The sequence below is a fragment of the Hipposideros armiger genome, unplaced genomic scaffold (assembly GCF_001890085.2).
Source record: "Hipposideros armiger isolate ML-2016 unplaced genomic scaffold, ASM189008v1 scaffold_274, whole genome shotgun sequence".
NCBI lineage: Eukaryota > Metazoa > Chordata > Mammalia > Chiroptera > Hipposideridae > Hipposideros > Hipposideros armiger.
Window position 1 is genome coordinate 870,763 of NW_017731624.1, and position 20,439 is coordinate 891,201.

The 20,439-nt window shown below is 35.8% G+C and overlaps 1 protein-coding gene and 1 pseudogene across 3 annotated transcripts in view; one reads left to right on the forward strand and one right to left on the reverse strand.

The window, feature by feature from the left end:
- The window catches only part of SESN3 (sestrin 3), a 64,889-nt gene that overhangs the window by 20,319 nt on the left and 24,131 nt on the right, over positions 1 to 20,439 (reverse strand). For both annotated transcript variants that reach the window (XM_019657128.1, XM_019657129.1), the window contains 3 exons: positions 8,160 to 8,225; positions 5,335 to 5,532; positions 3,664 to 3,846 (listed from right to left, as the gene is read on the reverse strand). In XM_019657128.1, the coding sequence (XP_019512673.1) occupies positions 3,664 to 3,846; positions 5,335 to 5,532; positions 8,160 to 8,225 (447 nt within the window). The remainder of the gene's footprint in view (positions 1 to 3,663; positions 3,847 to 5,334; positions 5,533 to 8,159; positions 8,226 to 20,439) is intronic.
- On the forward strand, positions 2,365 to 2,857 carry LOC109390542 (60S acidic ribosomal protein P1 pseudogene; annotated as a pseudogene). Its single transcript, XR_002125599.1, has one exon. The product of XR_002125599.1 is annotated as a 60S acidic ribosomal protein P1 pseudogene (transcript).

Sequence of the window (20,439 nt, forward strand, 5' to 3'; positions counted from 1 at the left end):
ACACACACACACACACACACACACACACACACACACACACACACACACACACTTTACTATGTTACCAAAAGCTCAGGGAAAAGGGAAAAGTAATCATATTCTACCACCCTAATGCAACTTTTATATATCTTCTTTGATTTTTATAAGCAAAATTATATAATCAGAGTACATATCTATTTTTTTTCTGCTTTCCAAACTTGACATTTTCACGTGTTCATTTCTCAAGGCTACAGTTTTATAATAATTTTTAAGCATAGGCTATACTGTCCAGCAGTGGTTGTATAGAACTACTCCATTCCCTTCCTGTTAGACATGCAAATTGCTTCTGAATTATTTTTATTGATTTACTACTATAAATAGCATCTTCATGCTATGGCTTTGTTCACATTTCAGAAACAATTCTTAATAGGATTTTTGGAACAAAGGGTATTAATATTTTCATGACTTTTGATAATAACCACCAAAGCTTTCTAAAAGGATTGGTAAAATTTACATTTTAAGATTATCATTAAACCTGAAAGGATAGCCAATATTCATCATCTCAAATTTCTCACCGCATAGTCACATCTACCTTTTATTCATAATTATCATTTATTTTTCAAACAAACTCCTGAAGCTATTTTCACTAAGGTCACATATGACCTCGAAATGGCCAAGTCTGACTATTTCTTTTTAGTCCTTATCCTATTTGATCTCTGCAGAATTTACATTGCTCTCACTTTCTTCTTGAAATTAATCTCCCTTGACTTCAGCAATTCATACACACACACACACACACACACACACAAACACACACACACACACACACACGTTTTTTGGTGCCCTTTCTACCTGAGATGGATCCTTGTTCATCTCGCTCACAGCCCCTCTTCTTTTTCTGCTTGCCTCCACAATGTTAGCTTGCTCTGCTCTATTCATGATCTTCTCTTCCTTGTACAATATCTCCCTGGATGGATCACATTCCTTCAACTTGACCTGTGCTTATCTGTAAATAACTATCCAATTTTATTTCTACTCTAGCCTTTATCTTGAGCCACAGACCTGTATTTCCTTTAGTACCTGGACATCCCTACATGGACGTCACAGTCTTCTGTCCTCGGGCCTGTGTATGAACCCTGCTCCTGGCATTGCCACTCAGAATGGTTCTCCTATCCCACCCCCTTTCTCCATCCTCGCATTCTGCCAGTCGCCAAGTCCTGCTTATTCTCATGTAGAATAATTACATGCAGTCTGATCCCTCCTCTTCATCTCCCCATAGCTTTAAAAAAAAAAAAATCACCTCTCAGGTAGATTTATTGCAACTGTTTTATGATGGGCCTCCCTGCTTCTAGTCTACCATTTGTAATGTATCTTCTACATCAGCAAATATTATGACTCAGCTCAAAACCTTTAATGATTCTTGAATCTTTATCACAGTGATCTCTTAAGCTCTGTTGTGAATATATGTTTCTGACAGTAACAATTGGGGGCCCATCCCCTGATAGTTACATACATTTATTTATAAATTAATATATACTTATAAAATACATATTACATAGACTAGTTATGTACATGTACTATAGTACTATTATGAAATACACGAAAAATATAAAAGGATATAAGAATACACATACACAACAGACACACACACACATATTTTCTAACATTTTGAAGGACTGGCTTGTGTACCCCATGAAGTACCATAATATAACCTTGGACACCATAACTTTCTGAGGATAAAACACAAATTCTTTAATGCAGTACTCATTGGGTCATACAACATGATCCCAATTCTGCCCATTTCCTATCCTCCACCTTATATAACCATTTCTCCACGTCAGTAACCTGAAGCTGTTAACTATTGGGTTGTCGGACAAGTCATGACATATTTTTTATATGTTTTCCATTGCAAAAATGCATCATGACTTTTCCGACAACCCATCATATTTCATATTCTCCCGTCTGGAATGCCCTCCTCTACTTGAAAACTCCCACTTACTCTTCAAGACCTAGCTCACATGTTACCTCTTTCGTGAAACCTCCTGGTCTCATTCTCTTGACTTACACATTTATATCCTCTTGTGCTGTGATTATTGTCATTACCTCCCTGTCTCTTCTTCCCTAGACTCCGAGCATGTTCAAAGGCACGGCCTATCTTTTTAGAGCCACCAAAGTTCTGATGCAAAGCAATGAACATTGGACATAAAAATAATGAGTAATTCCTGTATCTAACTATTATGAACTAGAACGTAAAACTCAGGGCAACACTGTGCTTCACAGATTCCCAAACAGATAATCAAAATTTGAGTATACAGACTGACAAAAACTAAGTTTCGTTTAACTGGGCAAATAACTAAAAAAATGTCGTCAAGTAAGAGGATTTCTCGCCCCTTTCCTCAGCTGCCGCTAAGGTGCTCAGACCTTCCGAGGAAGCTAAGGCCGTGTTGGGGTGAGGCCCTCACTTCATCCGGCGACTAGCACCGCGCCCGGCAGCGCTCGCCCAGCACTCGTCTGCACCATGGCCTCCGTCTTGGAGCTCGCCTGCATCTACTCGGCCCTCATCCTGCATGACGATGAGATGACAGTCACGGAGGATAAGATTAATGCCCTCATTAAAGCAGCCGGTGTAAATGTGGAACCTTTCTGGCCAGGCTTGTTTGCAAAGGCTCTGGCCAATGTCAACATCGGGAGCCTCATCTGCAATGTAGGGGCTGGTGGACCTGCCCCAGCAGCAGGAGCTGCACCAGCAGGAGGTCCTGCCCCCTCCATCACTGCTGCCCCAGCTGAGGAGAAGAAAGTGGAAGCAAACAAAGAAGAATCTGAGGAGTCTGAGAATGACATGGGCTTTGGTCTTTTTGACTAAACCTCTTGTAACATGTTTAATAAAAAGCTGAACTCTGAAAAAAAAAAAAAGAGGATTTCTCAAAAAGGACATTTCAATGCATTAGAAGCAGGGATTTTAAATACCTGAGGCTTCTACCGATGATAATTTAGATGACAGCTCCTATTTATTAAATAGTTACCAAGTAGCAAGCCCAGTGTGAGGATATTATATAATGACCTCACCCTGTAGGCCTTTGATGGAAGCGCCTTTTGAAGTGTAAGTGCTCTAGTCAATCACAACTCTATTTCTCATCTGAGCCCCAGCTTCTAGAAGCATTTAAGCATTCACACACCAGCTGCCAAATTACTTTCTAGCTGCAAAATCATTTGTGAAAATCTTAAAATTATGAAAATGTTATAACTAGAAAAGAGATTAGAACTCATTTAATCCAGGCCCTTATTTTATAGAAGGGGGAACTACTGGACCCACAAAACTTAAATCAATAAAGGTCACAAACTTGTAAGTAACAGAGTAGAGGCTAGAACCCAGGTATTGTATCATGCTAGTGTGTTTTCTTGGTTCTGCCTACTGCTTGAAAATAGAAATCAACTTTTCTCACAGCCATTCATTAAAGCACTTGTAACAAGCTAATCACTGATTAAATAGAAGGATCCATTTATACTTAAATCCGCTGACTTTCCAAACTTATCTTTTCTACACATATTAATACACCATTTTTATTTTTCAAGTCCTAATATGCAAGTATTTAAAATTAAGTCTTAAGCAAAATACTTAACTAAAAAATTGACCCTTAGTTAGAATCTTCAGTAAACATATTTTTTCAGATAAGCGCTCAGTACCTGAATGTGCTCTTTCGTGATCAGCCAAGGTCGGTGTGCTAGTAGCTTATTTATCTCATTAAGATTTTTCAGTCTTTGTGGGACATATTCCAAACCATTCAACCACTCAGCAATGCCTCCTGTCTTTAGAAATTCATCCACATGCATGTTTATTAAGTAAGAACACTGATGTCTAGCTGCAGCCTAAAACACAAAGAGTTAGCTGATAAAACAGTCATGGCAGAGTCTTATTCTACAATTTCTAAACAAACATACAGGTGGAATTATTCATTTTTATACGCAATAATTCTTTTCTTACAGAATCCTCCTCCTTCTAAAACTTCCATCACGATGCTGCCACAAGTTCTGGAATCAAAACATGAAGCTGACACTTGTATAAGCAAATAGTCACATGAAGCGAAGTCTTCTAGAAGTTGGTACTGGTCAACCTAGAAGCCACTTACTTGTTTTGTTAAGAAAATACAAGTCCGTTTCGTTACGGTAAATTATATGAACTGTATTCTATTTACAACACAATAAAATCTCATTAACTTTGTATTGTAGCAACTCAGGATGCACGCTAATTTGGGTAATTCTCTTATTGCCTTTGAGAGAACTGTGATGTCAGTGTTATCTGTGCACATCACCCCAATTGAGAAGAAATGGAAAATCACTGACCCTTTCCTTCCCACACAAACTGAGCCTTTATAATGACAATTTGGTAAATTCACGCAAAGCAGACTATTCATCACTCCTTTCCTCAGGGCTCCTCCTCAGTAAAATAGTATTGTTTTATTCTTTCTGTTTTCTAGATCTTGTTTCTTTCTTAGTTTACAGCCATTCTAGGTCTGCTTTTAGCCTTACTGTCCTCAAATCCTTAAGCTAAAATTATAGTCTTAGGCAAGTGCGTCATTCAATAAAACATAGTATGCTGCCCTTTTTTTGTTGTTTAAAACTTCAGTGAGAGCATAAACAAGATAATCAAATTAAACTTGGTAAAAATGAATCTGATGAATCTGCTAACTTCTGGCTAGCTCCCCTAGCTCTGCCAGCCCAGCTGCTCTAAATCTCCAAACATATAGCACTTGCTTCATGTTCTTATGCCTCTTTTTCTCTGGTAATATTGTAGTTTAACTGCAATAGAGAAGCACTGCTTCTTTTTGCCTTTCTCATACCTGCTGCCTAGCATCCCAATTTATAATTCTCTCTCCCCAGAACATTAACTAGTTAACTAGTACCAAGTACTATAGTTAAAGAGCTTTATAATTCATTTAAGACTTCTTCTCTTATCCAGAGTCTCCATTGGTGCTGACTGATACTTTCCTGTTAGCCAAAATAGTGATATTTTATGTAAAAAATGACTAAATAAATGTCACAAACAGCCGTTTTATATTAATAAAAACAAGATACCAAGTGCAAAAACAAAACTTGTAGGATATTACTTTGACCCCGACAAGCATCTTTAATCACAAGGAATGAAATGTGGAAAATGGTTTTGGTGAAAATTAAATGAGAAACTTTCAGTACATTAAGTGGTTTAAGCATTCAAAAACTCTCCAAGGGACTTGGTATCCAAAAGGACACAGATTTTCAATTCTTAGTCCCATAAAATCACACATATAATATTAGAAGGGAGAAGGAATAAGTGAGGATGATGTGCGGGGAACCCCAGCAGCAGGGGAGCAAACGCACCATTATTGCGATGTAGTGCCTGTGCGGTAGAGGAAGGGGGCCGTCCATGCGCAGCATGTAGAACTGGCTCCGCAGGAAAGACTCCAGGTACTGAGTGTGCAGACTCATGACCTGGGTGATGTTGTCCAGACGCCCGGATGTCGAGTATTCTTCCACAAGAAAGTTAGTACGTTCATCCACTGTGTTTGCTTGGAAAACCTTACAACCAAGAAAGAAACCCAAAACAAAATAATTATTGAGAAGTAAACACGTCCATGGTTTTCATAAATCATGCCACTATTGAAGCAAACAAATGTTCTTTTGATATTAACAGACACTGAAATTATGCAGTTGCTCAGATGAGGAACAGAAATAAAGAAAGAAAGCACCACTCATTTTTGGCTCTGGTACCACAATTTATTAAACAACAAATGTCAAATTATCAAACATTACACACACAGCCATGAAATTGGAGAAAAGAGGCTTCCATCTGCTTTGCCAGGAACATAAGGCAAAAATTTCAGGGCCCACTTGCGTGGCTATAGTCACACCAATTTGTAGTAAGGCAAAAGCAGTGGCATTTGATTACATACATTTACAATTTTATCTCAATAGCCTATGAAGATACTTAATTACATTATATTTAGAAAAATATTTTCAATCTGATCCTTTGCTTGTTTTTATTATTTAAATTAAAAAAGGTCTTCTGAAGTCTTTTTTAGGGACAAAGGAAAATATGATAATTTGTAGGAAAGTGTTAATTGAAAAATTAATAAGGACACTAGAATACTGTCATTCCTGTTTTGAGCTTATCCTGTTAATTACTTAAAAGAAGGTAAGTTATTAAAATGGACATCCTCCATCCTAGGAAATCAAAAGAGCTAACTCAAAAATAGGTTATTTACATATAGCTTTATACACAATGACAGCTTGGGCATCACACCCAGAGTTGGCTCAGAAGGTGTTAAGAGCTTATTAGCACCTTGTAGAAGGACCCAGCTTTGTGGAAATTAATAGACATGAGATGCATATTTCTAGGATTGGTTCATTATTTATTGATATTTTAGAATTCAAGTTCTAGACTTAAGAAGAATGTATTCCTCATTTTAGATAACAGATTCAAGTTTAAATCCAAGTTCATATACCTAGTTAATAGCAGAGCCTGGTCCAGAATCCAGATCTCCTAAAGTCCAGGCTAACGGTCTTTCTTTGGAAAGATCCACACAGCTATTAAGCAAACTGCTAACTCTTCAAGGCTGGCTTCACAGTCTCTTCTGAAAAATAACTACAATTTATATAAAAGGCACTATTGCCTGAGAAAAATGTAATCCCGAATATAATGTTTGAAAAGCGTAAATTGTGAGGGAGTGCTAATTACAATGGTATAAAAAAGAAGCAATTGCACTTCAGCTCATTATAAAGCCAAATATACTTTCATTTGCCCATTTTCCCCATTTTGTCAACTATAGGGACCAAGATGATTGTTGAAAACATAATAGGATCCAGATAAACTACATATAATTAGGATAGAATATCTGTTGTTTCTGTTGTATTTTCCCCAGGAGTCTCTTCTGTTTAACTGATGCCTGACAAACATTAATAGTGCAGTGTATCCAGAAAACAGCAGTGGCTTCCGCAAACCAGGTTATTTTCAAATATATATACTGTGAAAATGACTGTGTTTCAGGAAGTCTTTATGTATACAAGGTGATCACTCTGCTAAGAACAGTTTCTCTACTATGTGAGGGAAATAAACACACACACAGCAGTTTCTCTAATGCATGGTCCCTGCCTAGATGAGCTATAGTCACCGAGCTCCCAAAATATTAATAACTTTCATTAATATTTTCATTTAAATAGTAAGGTTATTTCAAAAGTGAAATGAAAATGAAGGAACTGCTGAGTCTGGCAATGACCTGGCATGTGTTGTTCAAATTCTACTCCTCCCTGTTTTTAAGACAATGCCTGGCACATAACATATGCTCTAGAAATACTATTTGTTGACTAATTTTGGAACTATATAGGAACAAGGTGGGTGCTTTAAGAGAAATGACACCTTTGCAATAGTAAATCAGTATATAGAACCATATTCAATATGAGTTAATAACACCTTGAAGCAAAGAAAAAAAATTCCTTAATTAGTAGTTCCTAAGCTTTTATTACCCCAAGTATATCTGAGAGGCATCTAGGAATCTAGAAGGTCCTGCATGTTGCTGTGATCTTCATAGAGATGCACGCGCATATAACAGGACAAACCTTGTACTGATTCTAATCGCCTTTGTGTCACTTTACAGTCTCCCTTTCTTGCATTTACCATCTTGACTCCCCACCCTCACCAAAGCTACAGATTGTATAGGCGATTCAGTAACATTCTGTGCAATCAAGACTTACAACCAAATGAAAAGAATAACTACTAGTGATGTAATACCATGCTTTATTAATAACAGGTTTAATTGGGAAACTTACTTTTTCATTTCAAAATATCCTATCTTAACATTTATATAACTTATAATCACTGAGAAACAGTGGCCATTTCAAAACCTAAAACCTTCAGGTTAATATTAAATTTTATTACTGTTAGTAGCTTTGCTCAGAAAAGTTATATTTAAAATCAAATATGCTAAAATTTATGTTTCTAATCTTGCAGTGCTACCTAATGTTAAAATAAGCAAATTATTACACACACAAACTTTTAAGTGAAATTGAAAATATCTTTGTGGTTTTCTGACATATAAATAAGAAACAAGAGCAAAACATATGTTTACTTCCATATTAAAAATGGAGATATTCTTTGGTACAATTTTTTTTTTTATCATGCTTTATGTACTTAAGACAGATAAACTTACTTCCTTCTCTGGAATAAAGGCACTTGGTCCTCTTGTCAAGGGTTGAGATACTCTGATTCTTTTATCCTGTTTTTAAAAGAAAAGTTTTATGTATGAATGATGGCTTTCTAAGAAAAATTAAATTGATGCAAATGTATTGCTAAGGTACTAAAATAAATAGAATTATGTAAAATCTGGGTAAGTGTTAGCTCTCAGATCAAAGAAAACCCATTGGGCTGTTGGGTGAATAAGATAATAGGGCAAGCTCCTACCACAGGCTGGGTGCACAGGAGGCTCCCAAAAGATCATTTACCTCACTCATATTCTAAAGCACCATAGATTTTTTAGCCCATTGTTGACATGACTGAAAACCATCAACCTCCATGTTATTCTAGAATCGTATCTAATAGTACACTACTAGTACACTGGTAGACCTCAATGTGAAAGCTAAAGGGAAGGTTAAATGCAAAGAGGATTACATGCAACTCCCAAAGCAATGACCTGACCTGTGTTTCTTTTTTTTCTGAATAAAATAAGAATAATCATATTTAATATAAAGCTTTGAAGCTTTAATTAAGAAAAATATAAAACTTGGAGAGGCAGAGGTTAATTTACTTAAGAAATGGGAGAATTCAGCAATGTATATTGTTCCACTGCATAGTCTACTTAGTATTGACAACTGGCAAATTGCCAATGATATGTCCATTCAATGTTTCTTCTTTAAGTTTTTCATCTTTTTCTTAATTTTTCTAAATTGAAAAATATTTTGGTGTTCCCATTTAAGTGTGAATATCTATCTATAAACCACAAAAATTCCAATCAGGAAATAACTCCCTTCCCTGCAGCCACGTTGAGGAGCAGGAACAGGCAGAAGGAGGCTGCTCTCAGGCTTTGCAGTCCTCCTTAGCCAGGAGAGAGACAGGAGAGATGGCCACTTAATTTTCTACAATACAAGTAATGCTCTAAAGTTCTGAAAAAGAAGCCCTCCAAAACCACAATATACAAATAGGGGCCATGCCACGGTTTATAAATATTATAAAGGCTGAGTGGGAAATGAAAGAACATGGGAACAGGCGTCTACTGGAAGAGAGTATATTAAGCGTTAGGTGCCACCAAGCCCTCTTCAGGAAGCTTCTAAATTGAGGAAGTAGCTCCAAGTGGGTCCTTATCTGAGGATGGCAATATCTATTTCATGTGACCTTGTCTCCTGACCACCTAAACTAGACCAATAAACACAGAAGCTGATCTGCAGCCCATGGGGACCTTGATGAAAAAGTTCTGCCCAAAAAGAAGTGAGGGTAATTAGCTGGAGCAGTAAGAGTCCAGAGTACTAGAAGTAACTCTAGAGTACTAGAGTTATATGAAAGTAATATAACCTGACAGAGAGAGGAGAAACAAAATAGCACTCAGAAGCAGAGGCAAAGAGAAAACAATAAAGAAGCACCAGGGGAGGCATTGACAGAGGCCTGCTTCTTAGGGGAAAACCACTAGAATTTCTATGGATTCACTAGAAAAAGGAGAGCCTATTCATGGGCTTTCTCTTCTCTCCCTTCCTCTTCCTTCTCTCTCCATAAAGTAATGAGTCTTTTTTGTTCCTTACAATCAAAGAGCCTACCAAATGCAAAACAGTGACTTTAATTCCTTTATTAGGAAGCAGTCACAAAAAATTGGCCAAAGTAGGCAGTCAGGCATTCAACGACTTTTTGAGAGCTTAATCAGATACTCTAATAGACACTGAGGATACAGGGTGAGCAAAATAGATACGGTTCCTGCCCTCATGAGCTTGGCACACAATCATCATCAATTTTCAGGGTCCTATCAAAATAAATATATTAAATAATGATCATCTTAAACTGTTCAAGTTTCAGAAAGAACTAGGCACCTAGGTTATATTTATAAAGTGATGACAAATATATCTATTTACTGGTCAAGTACAATAGAGGACTCCATGTAAAAAGAAGTAATTTAGAGTATCTAATATTTATATTTCTTGCCTACATCAACCATAATCTAGATTTATCCAGAAAAAAATATTTAAAAGAAAATAACAGATTTCTTCCCTTTGCTAGCCTCTGTAAATTATAGAAAGTAAAAGTTCAAGTACTTTCTATATAATATAGCCTAATGCACTAGCATGTGAAAAACAATTTCCTTTATGACTGATCATTTCAAATGAACAAAGCAGTCAGAGACTGGTTGGGAAGACAAATCACAGGCTTGAGGAGAAAAAGGGCAATAGGGAGATAAGTGGAGGCTTTTAATTATATGTATAAGAAATACATAAAATTTAGAGAAAATATAAGGAGAGAAAAATAAACTAAAAATGTACAAAGGGACTTTGGAGACAGAATGATTTATTACTAATATGATTTGTTTATAAAAATCACTATTTGATATACTTATCAACTGAATTTACCTTTAAATGTTTGAAACTGTTGTTTTGCTTACAAAAATATTTTCTGGAATAGGAGATGTTTAAATCAAATATTTTCATTATAAATGGAACTACACATACTTAAAAAATATAACATCTCTTAGTTTTAACCAATTGATAAGCAACTGAAACTCAACTTCACTTGTGTCCACATTCATTTGTTCACTTATTCAGCAAGCATTCATTGGGCATTTACAGTGCTTTATGTACAGAGGGGACACAAAAAATAATTAAATTGGCAGAACGGCATGCAATTAATTATATATAGCATATAATATATTCCATAGTAGATGCATACACAAAATGATGCGGGGAGAGGTCATTTTAAAAATTAGTTTACTTCATAACTTCTCCAATGTTGAACATTAAAGTTATGTACGGTTTTCACTGTTATAAATAATGCTGTGCTGAGTACCTTTGTAGAAAGAGATTTTGGAGTATATTTTGTGGTATTTAGGATAGTTTCTTTAGGAAGATTCCCAGATATGAATTTACTGGGGCTTAAGTTATAAGTATCTTTAAAATTCTTGTTGGCAATATGCTCACAAAAATGTTGAACCAATTTTATTTTTATCAGCTGAGAAAATGTCCAGTTAACCCAATAACTTCAAGTGAAAAACAGCATCCAGAAATGTGCTTGAAAATTTTAATTATATACTTTTTTGAGGCAAAATTTCCTAAGAAGAGGACCTGCGGATCAGATCTCTGTTTTCAACAACACAATTCTGGGGTGATGTAGCCCCTGGGCCTGAGACACAAACAAAACAAAACAAAAAACAAAAAACCACACACAAAAACCCAGCTGCGAAGTTGACTACAACAGCCCATGGGAGAGATGATGTGAACTGACCTAAGAGAGCTGCTTAGACCCTGCAGAGAAGGAAAACCTAACGTCATTTTTAAGTTTCACCAGCCTGTATTCTTCATCGGTTGTTTTTAAAACGGCATCATTACTAAAATGACCAGCCCAGCCCCTGCTTCTGTATAAGGAACACCTTTCCTGGTGGGGACTCCAGTATTGTCCCAGTTGGCTGCTTTGCTTATTTATATGAAGGTGGAAAACAAAATTTTTTAAATGATCCAGGCAGCTCAAAAATTCTACTGTAAACTCATTTTACTGGGAGTTTTGTTTTTTTTCCCCCTCTACCTACTTTCCATCTCTGTATGTTTTTTAAGTTGGTGGGTAAGATCAAATACAAAAGAAACAGGATCACCTCATATCCAAAGATTCACCTTAAAACCATAAGCTGGAGTTCTGGGGTCCTCTAATACCTTGTGATACCTTTCCTCAGCTTTTACTTCAAATCCAAATGCTCAGGACTGAGTTCCTACTTCATTCATAACCTGATTCACTTTTCTGAAGTCTCTAGACCTGTGTTGCCTTGTATGGTCGCCATCAGCCACGTGTGACTCAATTTAAATGCAGTAAAACGAAATAAAGTTAAAAATGCAGTTCCTCAGTCATGCTAGTCACATTTTAAGTGACAGCCACATGTGGCCGTGGCTACTGAACAGGACAGTGCAGACATTTCCATCTGCCATCGCAGAAGGTTCTCCCAGACAGTGCTGCTCTAGACTCATTTTTTTTTTTTTTAAATCACATCTTCAGGCATTTTGATGCCTTTCTGAATGTTAAATGACTGCTCTGCAGAGTTAATGCTTTGATGGTCACACCTACTCAATCCCATAACCAACCATTTTAATGTAATTGCAGAACTCTCAACTAAATTAAAAGTGAATCTATATAGGAGCAATTCAAAAAAAGAAAAAAGAAAAAAAATCAGCCAGTTCCAAGAATCTTTGTCTCAAATTCTGCTCACATTACAGTCTCCAGAAGAATACCAAGAACTTTTTTTCTTACTTCCCCTTTTTAAAAATTATGGTAAAAACACATAACCCCTCTCAACAATGTAGTATACGATACGGTATTGTTAACTGTAAGCGTACTGTTGTGCAACAGAGGTTTAGGGCTTTTTCATCCTGCACACCTGCAACTTTATACCCATTTAACAACAACTCCCTGTTTCCCTCACACCCCAGCCCCTGGCAACCACTGCTTTCTGCTTTTTATGTCAGCGTACTCTTCTGAGTACCCAGCTGAGATGCTCCCAGTGTGATCACCAGCCTTCACCTCCTTGCACAATTCAGATCCGCAACCCTTCCCTGGCTAGGCTTCCATAAAGCTGAATCACCCACTCCACTCCTTCGACCACTTCTTTCGCTTTTCCTAGATGTTCCCTGCATTTCCTTCATCAATATTCATTCTCCTAAGTGAGTGTTTCTTCCATGGCTTACATTTTCTTTACACAAACAAAATTCTACTGAATTGTGTGACAGTTACGATATTGGGGGAAGAGGATGGAGCGGGTCAAGGAGAAAAAAGGCCATGTGATACAAATATGCAAGCCTGCAGCTAACTCCAGAGTCTTTTACATCGAGCTGGAAGCTAGCTCTTCTCAGCCCTTCAGTCTGTCTTTGGGGCATTTTGAACTGCCTGTGCCATCATCTGTTTGTACTATTAACACCTTCAAATCAACATGTTTAAAACAAATCTACCCCAAACCAGCGGTTCCTCATCACTTTCTTCTATAAGTAATAAAATCCCCACACATTATACACCAATAACCCTAGCTCTGATTTACAGTTAGTTTTTACTCTGTCCTAGGAGTCTGCATTCAAACAGTTGCCAAATCCTATCATTGCCTTTTCCCAACGAAATCTTTAAGTCATCCTTTCAAAAACCCTTCTCAACCCTAAGAGTTTCTCTCAGGCTGAGAAATATTTTCCCCTCACAACTGAGAATATTGTTAATTTTAGGTCTTGGCTTTCCCTCTTGTTGGAAGGCTTTGAGAAGATGAAACATAAATTTTTTTTAAATGCAGAACGTAACACAAAATAAGGTCTTATTTTTATTTTTCATCTGCCAATTTCCCCAAATGTAAAACAAAACAAAACACCTCAAACTAGAGTAGCTATATTTTCGCAACAGATGCTACTCTAACACAAGAATTCAAGGGTTGTTCTATAAATGAAAATAAGCTGCAGCTGCACTGACTTTGAAGAATAATATCGCCACAGTTTCCTCTCTTTAGGTATAAAGCTAATACTTTATTCTGGGGAACAAATGACTTTGATCAAACTAGTAAACCCTGTACAATGGCTTTTATATCATAAGCCTTGTTTTGTTTCTATGAAAATCCCAAACCAACAAACAATCCCTTGAGGTATTTTTAGCTGCACGGTCCATTAAGGTAGCCACTAGTCACATGTGGCTAGCCATTTAACATTAAATTTAAAAATGTAGTGACCCAATTGTACTAGTCACATTTCAAGTGTATGACAGTGCCATGTGGCAAGTGAGTATCATGATGGACAATGCAAATCTAGGATTTTTCTATTATTGCCAAAAGTTCTATGGTACGGCATTGCTCCATAGCACTGATTGGTCCAGATCCCAGCTACTGGAATGACGCAAAGATACAACATGGTTAAAAATTCATGAGTGAACATATGCATAATAAACATGTATTAAGGTAATGCCATAAAAATGAAAATTGATTTGGATGTTAAAACGGAGAAACCAACAAATTAACTATAATGACAAGCTATAGAAGATACCATTCTTCAGTCTTAATTTGATGACAAATCACTAAATAAAAATTCTCTAAAATGTTGACTTCAGTGTTAAAAAATAACGAGTATAAAAAATTTATAAAATTTTAGACAATAGTAAATTTAATTGATTTGTTTTTAAATATTTTAGACAACAGTCACAGAATTTGCTTACATTTTTACCATAAAACCCCATAATTTCAATCAAGAAAAAAAAATTATAAAATAGGAACTTGTACTTTCTATGTATCAGTTCTATGTGTTCTTCTAAGAGATTATTTTACAAAAGTGTTGATCTCAAGAATACTACCATAAGGAAAGTTCCTTTCTTCAGATATGTTATAGCTGAAATAAATTATGCTTGAACTATATTGGTTGAGATTATGCCATTTTAAGTAATTAACTGCTGGAAAACAAAACACTGAAAGGATAAAGATGAATAATATTTAGAAAATTGCTTATTTTGATACTTAACAGATAAGCAATTTACCAGATCACTTTACAGAAATTAACCCCATAGAAAATTAAGATATTTGGAAGTTAGGTATTCTTAAAATTATGAGTCTTTAGGTGTAATCAGCAAATTCCTTGCCCCCAAAAGCTGAATGCCTAAGAGAAATAATTGCTGCATTTTAAGCTACTACTTTTAAATAAATTATTTAATTTTTCACTTATCTCTTCTTCAGTTTATTTCATTAAAAATGGGAAAGCAAAAAATATACCTTCTATTCATTAAAATATAAAAGCTCTTATGAATTTATCTCTATCGGAGAGAAGAATATTGAGAGCAATATGTATAATTTTAGACACTTAAAGAAGAGGTTATAAAAAATCTGTTCAACATATTTTTAAAAATCTAGCAAAGCAGAAATTTGACTCCACTGAGCATACTAATCCCACCATTTATAAAGATATCCTTAGAAGATAGTTTAATAGCTTTAACATTCTTTAACACACTACAATGACAAAATCTTAAATATGAAACACATGCCCCAGACAAAATTTTGAAACATAACTATAATTAAGCCAACTGCAATTATTAATACAAATAGTAAATTTCAGCTGTTAACTCTCCTTCTAGTCCTTACAGATGTTCCATTTTGCAAAGAAGGCAGAGACGGACAGGTGGCTTTATGCTATGAAATAATGCTGATGCCTTCTCTTTATTCCTTGGCAGACAATTTCAGGAATAATGACTGGGTTTATAGAATTTGATGACATTAAATATTTTAGAGGGAAAGGGCAAATGCAAAGAGAACATAGAGATAAAAACTCTCTATCCCTAGAGGGCAATAGATGGGGGGAGGGGGATTGTTACCTGGTGAGGGTGAAAAAAGGGTAACTATTGTATTGTTCTGTACACCTGAAACTAACAATAAGAAAAATAAATTAATGAAAAAAAACCCAAAACTCTCTATCCCTAAATGAGAAAAGAATAGGTTGTAAATTAGATTAATTCTAATAGATTGGTAATTTTACAGTAAATTCACATTTAAATGTCTGTTATTACCTGGAATATACATTATGTTCTCACCATCACAAAGACTAGAAGACTATTTAACAAAATTGTGACTTCACCTACACTAGATTAAAATGTGTATTGACCTTCATGATAATATAATAACTAACTGATCTAAGGTCATTTAGTGAGAAAAGATCTGGAAGCAGAAAATGGCAATAGCACCAAAGGTGAGACTCGTTTCAAGTCACACCATCTCCTATTACTCGGAGCTAGAGTGGTGCAAGGAACCACTGAAATCAGCAGCCCAGCCAGGAACTACAGGGTGTGGCAGAAATTTACTGACATCCCAGAGCACTCAAAATTCCCCTTCCTAAGTGGGGAATCCCGCCTCATGCTAAGGGCCTGAGACTTCAGAAGTGGACTCCTTGTCACTCAGCTGTTAAAACCAAGGATATCAAGTCCTTCCTGCAACAGCTCCATCAACTTTGGGTAGAGTCACCCGAGGAACACTGCAAAGATCTTGTTACTGATAGTGTGAATTTCAGCCTTCTTCAACACACATACTGAATAAAATTTTTAATTGGAAGTCTCAAAACACTTCCACGAAAAGCACTGCATTTATCAATTGCATTTTAGTGATTTCTTTACCTCCTCTTTCCCTTGTTGGGCTGTTATCTCTAGATGGGCCAGTACCATGCCTTGTTCATCTTTGAGTGTTTCAATTTTAGTACCGTGTACAGTGTGAGGTAAACTTCTGGCCCACTTTTGAAAGTTTTACATAATGGTCATTTGAATAAGTTTTTTTTTTTTTCAATTTCACTTTTCAAAACATGAGTTCCAAGAAAATAAAGATGTCATGATTAAGCAACTCTCATTAAAATAACAAAAAACCTTCCTGTGCCATTTGGTAGGAACCACTAGGTAAATTCTGTTTTACCAACTGTCGGCCTAAAGTTAGACAAACTCGCCTACTGAGTACTCTAGAAATGGTAGCCATGAGAATTACTATTACTCGTAGAAATCAGTAGTAGTAGTTGTATTAGATGCAGTCAAGTATGCAAAGATGAATGGACCTTATTCCAGCATTAAAAGAATTAAAAATATATATCCATATTGTAAAGAGTAGCTAATGAGTTAAATCTGCAATGTAGTATACTTGAGTTTCTAAATGAACTTCCCCTTGGCTAGTAACAAAATCCCTTTTGCTCATTAGAGCACATGGTGAACCTGTTCAAAGTGCAATCAAGTTTTTATATTTATACCCTGACTGTGGAATAGCAAACTTCTAAAAACTAAAGGATCACTAGTACCCTGTATAACCACAGAGTGACACAAACCTACAAAGGTGAAAATATGAAGAACAAATGCGGCACTAGGATAGTCTCTAACGGACACAATTATCATACCACTAGCTAATTCTTCAAATTGGAGTAAATCTAAAATCATGTTCATGTCCAGTGCCATCCAGAGGCAAGTAGCAAAGAACACACCTCATTTTCCACTTTCCAGGTAATATCAGATAAGCATAAGTCAATCAAGTTAGATTTACTGTAATTAAAAATTTTCTAATATGGCAGTTCTTTCGTGTGTTCTATGGAATTTAGATAAATTTGAACCAGCATTTCCTGAGGCTCTGCCTTCTCTTTTCATGTGTATTGAAATTCTACCCATCCTGCTTTTAAGATCCAGCTCAAATACTAAATCCTTTGGTCTCCATCCACTTCCACCAACTCCCAAGCTCTTCTGTGAATTTAAACCTATTCTTCTTAAGATTTACCATTATAGTTTGTTTCTCTCTCTCTCAGCTATCAGTATATCATTATCTTATCATTTCTTCTGGACCATAAACAAGATCCTCTAAAGAGCAGGATCGATTTCTAACAAAACAGCTGTAGCATTACAGCACAGCAACATGAAAATAATAGATACTCATATATGTGTTGAATTGTATCAAGGAGACAGGAGTCTGGCACAAACTTTTCCATCCCTTTTCCTTCAACAGGGCAAGAGCATCCTGTTGCCTTGAGGCAGTTCTCTGTATTCTTATTGCAAAACACCAATAAATTAAACTAACAAACACAGTCCTGGACATCAATCCACTTACCTTTCTTGTACCCTCTGGGTTCCCTATTGGCAAATATTCAAATTTTCCCATTTGTCTATTTTCTTGTGTTGTTAAAACAAGTAATACCAGCAACTTCCTATAATTCGTACTATTTTCTTAGAAATCAGAAATAATATTCATGCTGTGACACTAATCTTGAGTAACAAAGGCTCCTACATAAGCTTTTCAGAGTTGAAAACTTTAGAGATGCAGAACAACAAAATATATTTGTCGAATATGCTATTAAATTTTGGGGCTAACGCCCAAGCAAATAAGAAGAGAACTATAAGTCTTTGTACCTGAGATAATGCGAGTCCATAATAACTACCTAACTCAATACTTCCCTATTAACATACAGACAATACACTTTCCTACCACTAATTATAAGATCTCTGCCTGGGTCCTACAAAAGTATTAAGAAGGGCTTCACTTCTATACAAATGGGTTTTAAAGTTCTTCTAATTGTGTAATAATAAAAACTCACCTTGAATTTTAGAAAGCTTTACCTTTTGAAATTTTGTCCCAATTAGGTTAAAATAAATTAAAATTGGGAGTTTTAGAAAGTAAGACTCCCATTAGAGACAAATACAGTTATATAACATTCTAAAATTCAGTACAGGGTTGATAGTTACTAATTTTTTGGAGAAACAAAAAAATCATGAAGTGAATGTAAGTTCTCTTGGGATATGACAGGAAAGTAGTATTAAATCAAATCTCTATACTCAGCATCTACCCCCTAGATTTTAATAAAATTAGAAGGCCTTGAGGTTATTCTAATGGAACACAGAGTGACAGGATAATTCCAGGTCTTTCAAAACACAATGATTAACAAAATACAGGTCACTTGCTCAGCTCAGAGGAATTAGGAGAAAAAACACGAAATAGACTTGACTTCCAGAGGTTTAAAAACATAAGCATATTAGCCATATGAGAAACAATACTTCTTTACACACCAAGTAGTCAGAAATTACAGGAACTCATGATCTTATTTAAATTGAGAAAATACCTTTTATACAGCCTCTCAGGAACACAATTGAGCAAATTAAAGTATGTTTGATTTTACACTGAATTATATTAAACTTCAGTTTTAATGAAATTTAAATGAAAACCAGAAATTTTTGTTTCTAGTTTTGAAAAGAACAGTTATGTTTTAATTTCTGCCTAGAAAATAGATCTGATCGGTATAATGTATTCTCATTAACTTTATCTCTGCTCTATTTTGTCAACCCCAAGTCTATAAAAAGAGGACTACAAAATTGTGCTTTAATGTATACAGGTAAACTTAAAATCTGTAATCAGAATTAAAACCATGAATTTTTATGCTCATTTAAACAGATGGTTCACAAACTTCTAGGTATGAGGACCTCTTTACTTTTTATTTAAAAAAATTTTTTTTAATTTTTAAATTAGAGTTGACATTCAATGTCATGTTAGTTTCAGGTGTACAACATAGTGGTCAGACTTCTATATAACTTACAAAATGATTCCCCTGGTAAGTTTAGTTATCTACCTGAGATAAGTCTAGTACCGACCTGGCACCATACATAGTTATTACAATATTATTGACTATATTCCCCACGCTGTACTCAGGACCTCTTTATATTGTTAAAAATTGTTGGCCCCAAAAGACTTTTATGGGAGTACTATCTATCAATAATTACCATATTAGAAAGTAAATCAAAGAAAAATTTTTAATATTTATTAATTCATTTAAAAATAAAAATAAAAGCATTACATGTTTACACCACTAAATAATTTCCAAGACAACAAAAAGTTTACTAAGAAAAGTAGCCTTGTTTTACATTTGTGCAAATATCAGGCCTAATAAAAGAGAACTGGAGTCTTTTATCTACTTCTGCATTCAGTCTGTTACTACATATTGTGATCATTGTACATGAAGAAAATCTGGAGTCACAAAGAAATGGAGTTGGAAAAAGGAGGAGTACTTTAAATTTTTCAGATAATTTTGGATATTCTTTGATACTACACTAAAACTTAAGAAGTGGCAGCCTTTAAAATCTGTTACAGGGGCAGGCCGAGTGGCTCAGTTGGTTAGAATGCAAGCTCTGAGCAACAGGATTGCCGGTTCGAGTCCCACATGAGCCAGTGAGCTGCGCCCGAGCTGAGCTGCCACTGAGCTGCCAACAGGTGGCAGGATGGCTCAGCTGGTGAGAGCACGTGCTCCTAACAACAAGCTTGCCAGTTCGACTCCCACATGGGATGGTGGGCTATGCCCACCCACAACTAAAATTGAACACGGCACCTTGAGCTGAACAGGCCGTGAGCTGCCAATGGGCCGCTGGATGGCAACTGGACTTGGAGCTGAGCTAGCTGCGCCCTCCACAAGTAAGGTTGGAGGACAACAACTTGGCTGTTCGCCTTCCCCAATTCCCCAACACTATTCCTCTTACCCCAATTCCCCAATAAAATCTAAAAAAAAATAAATAAATCAAGTTTGTTACAATGTGGAATCTGAACCATATCAATAAATTTCTTACTCTGTTACATTAAAATCCATGGGCTTATCTTGTGCTTTGAATGGATCCTTCACCCATGCATGATTTTGTAATGTTAACTAACCACTGGTCATTTAGAAAATATTGGCTCACTGAGTTTGCAGGTTTTTGGAACGTGGGCACATTTAACATAATATTAAAAATAAATTTATTAATACCACCACCAATCACAT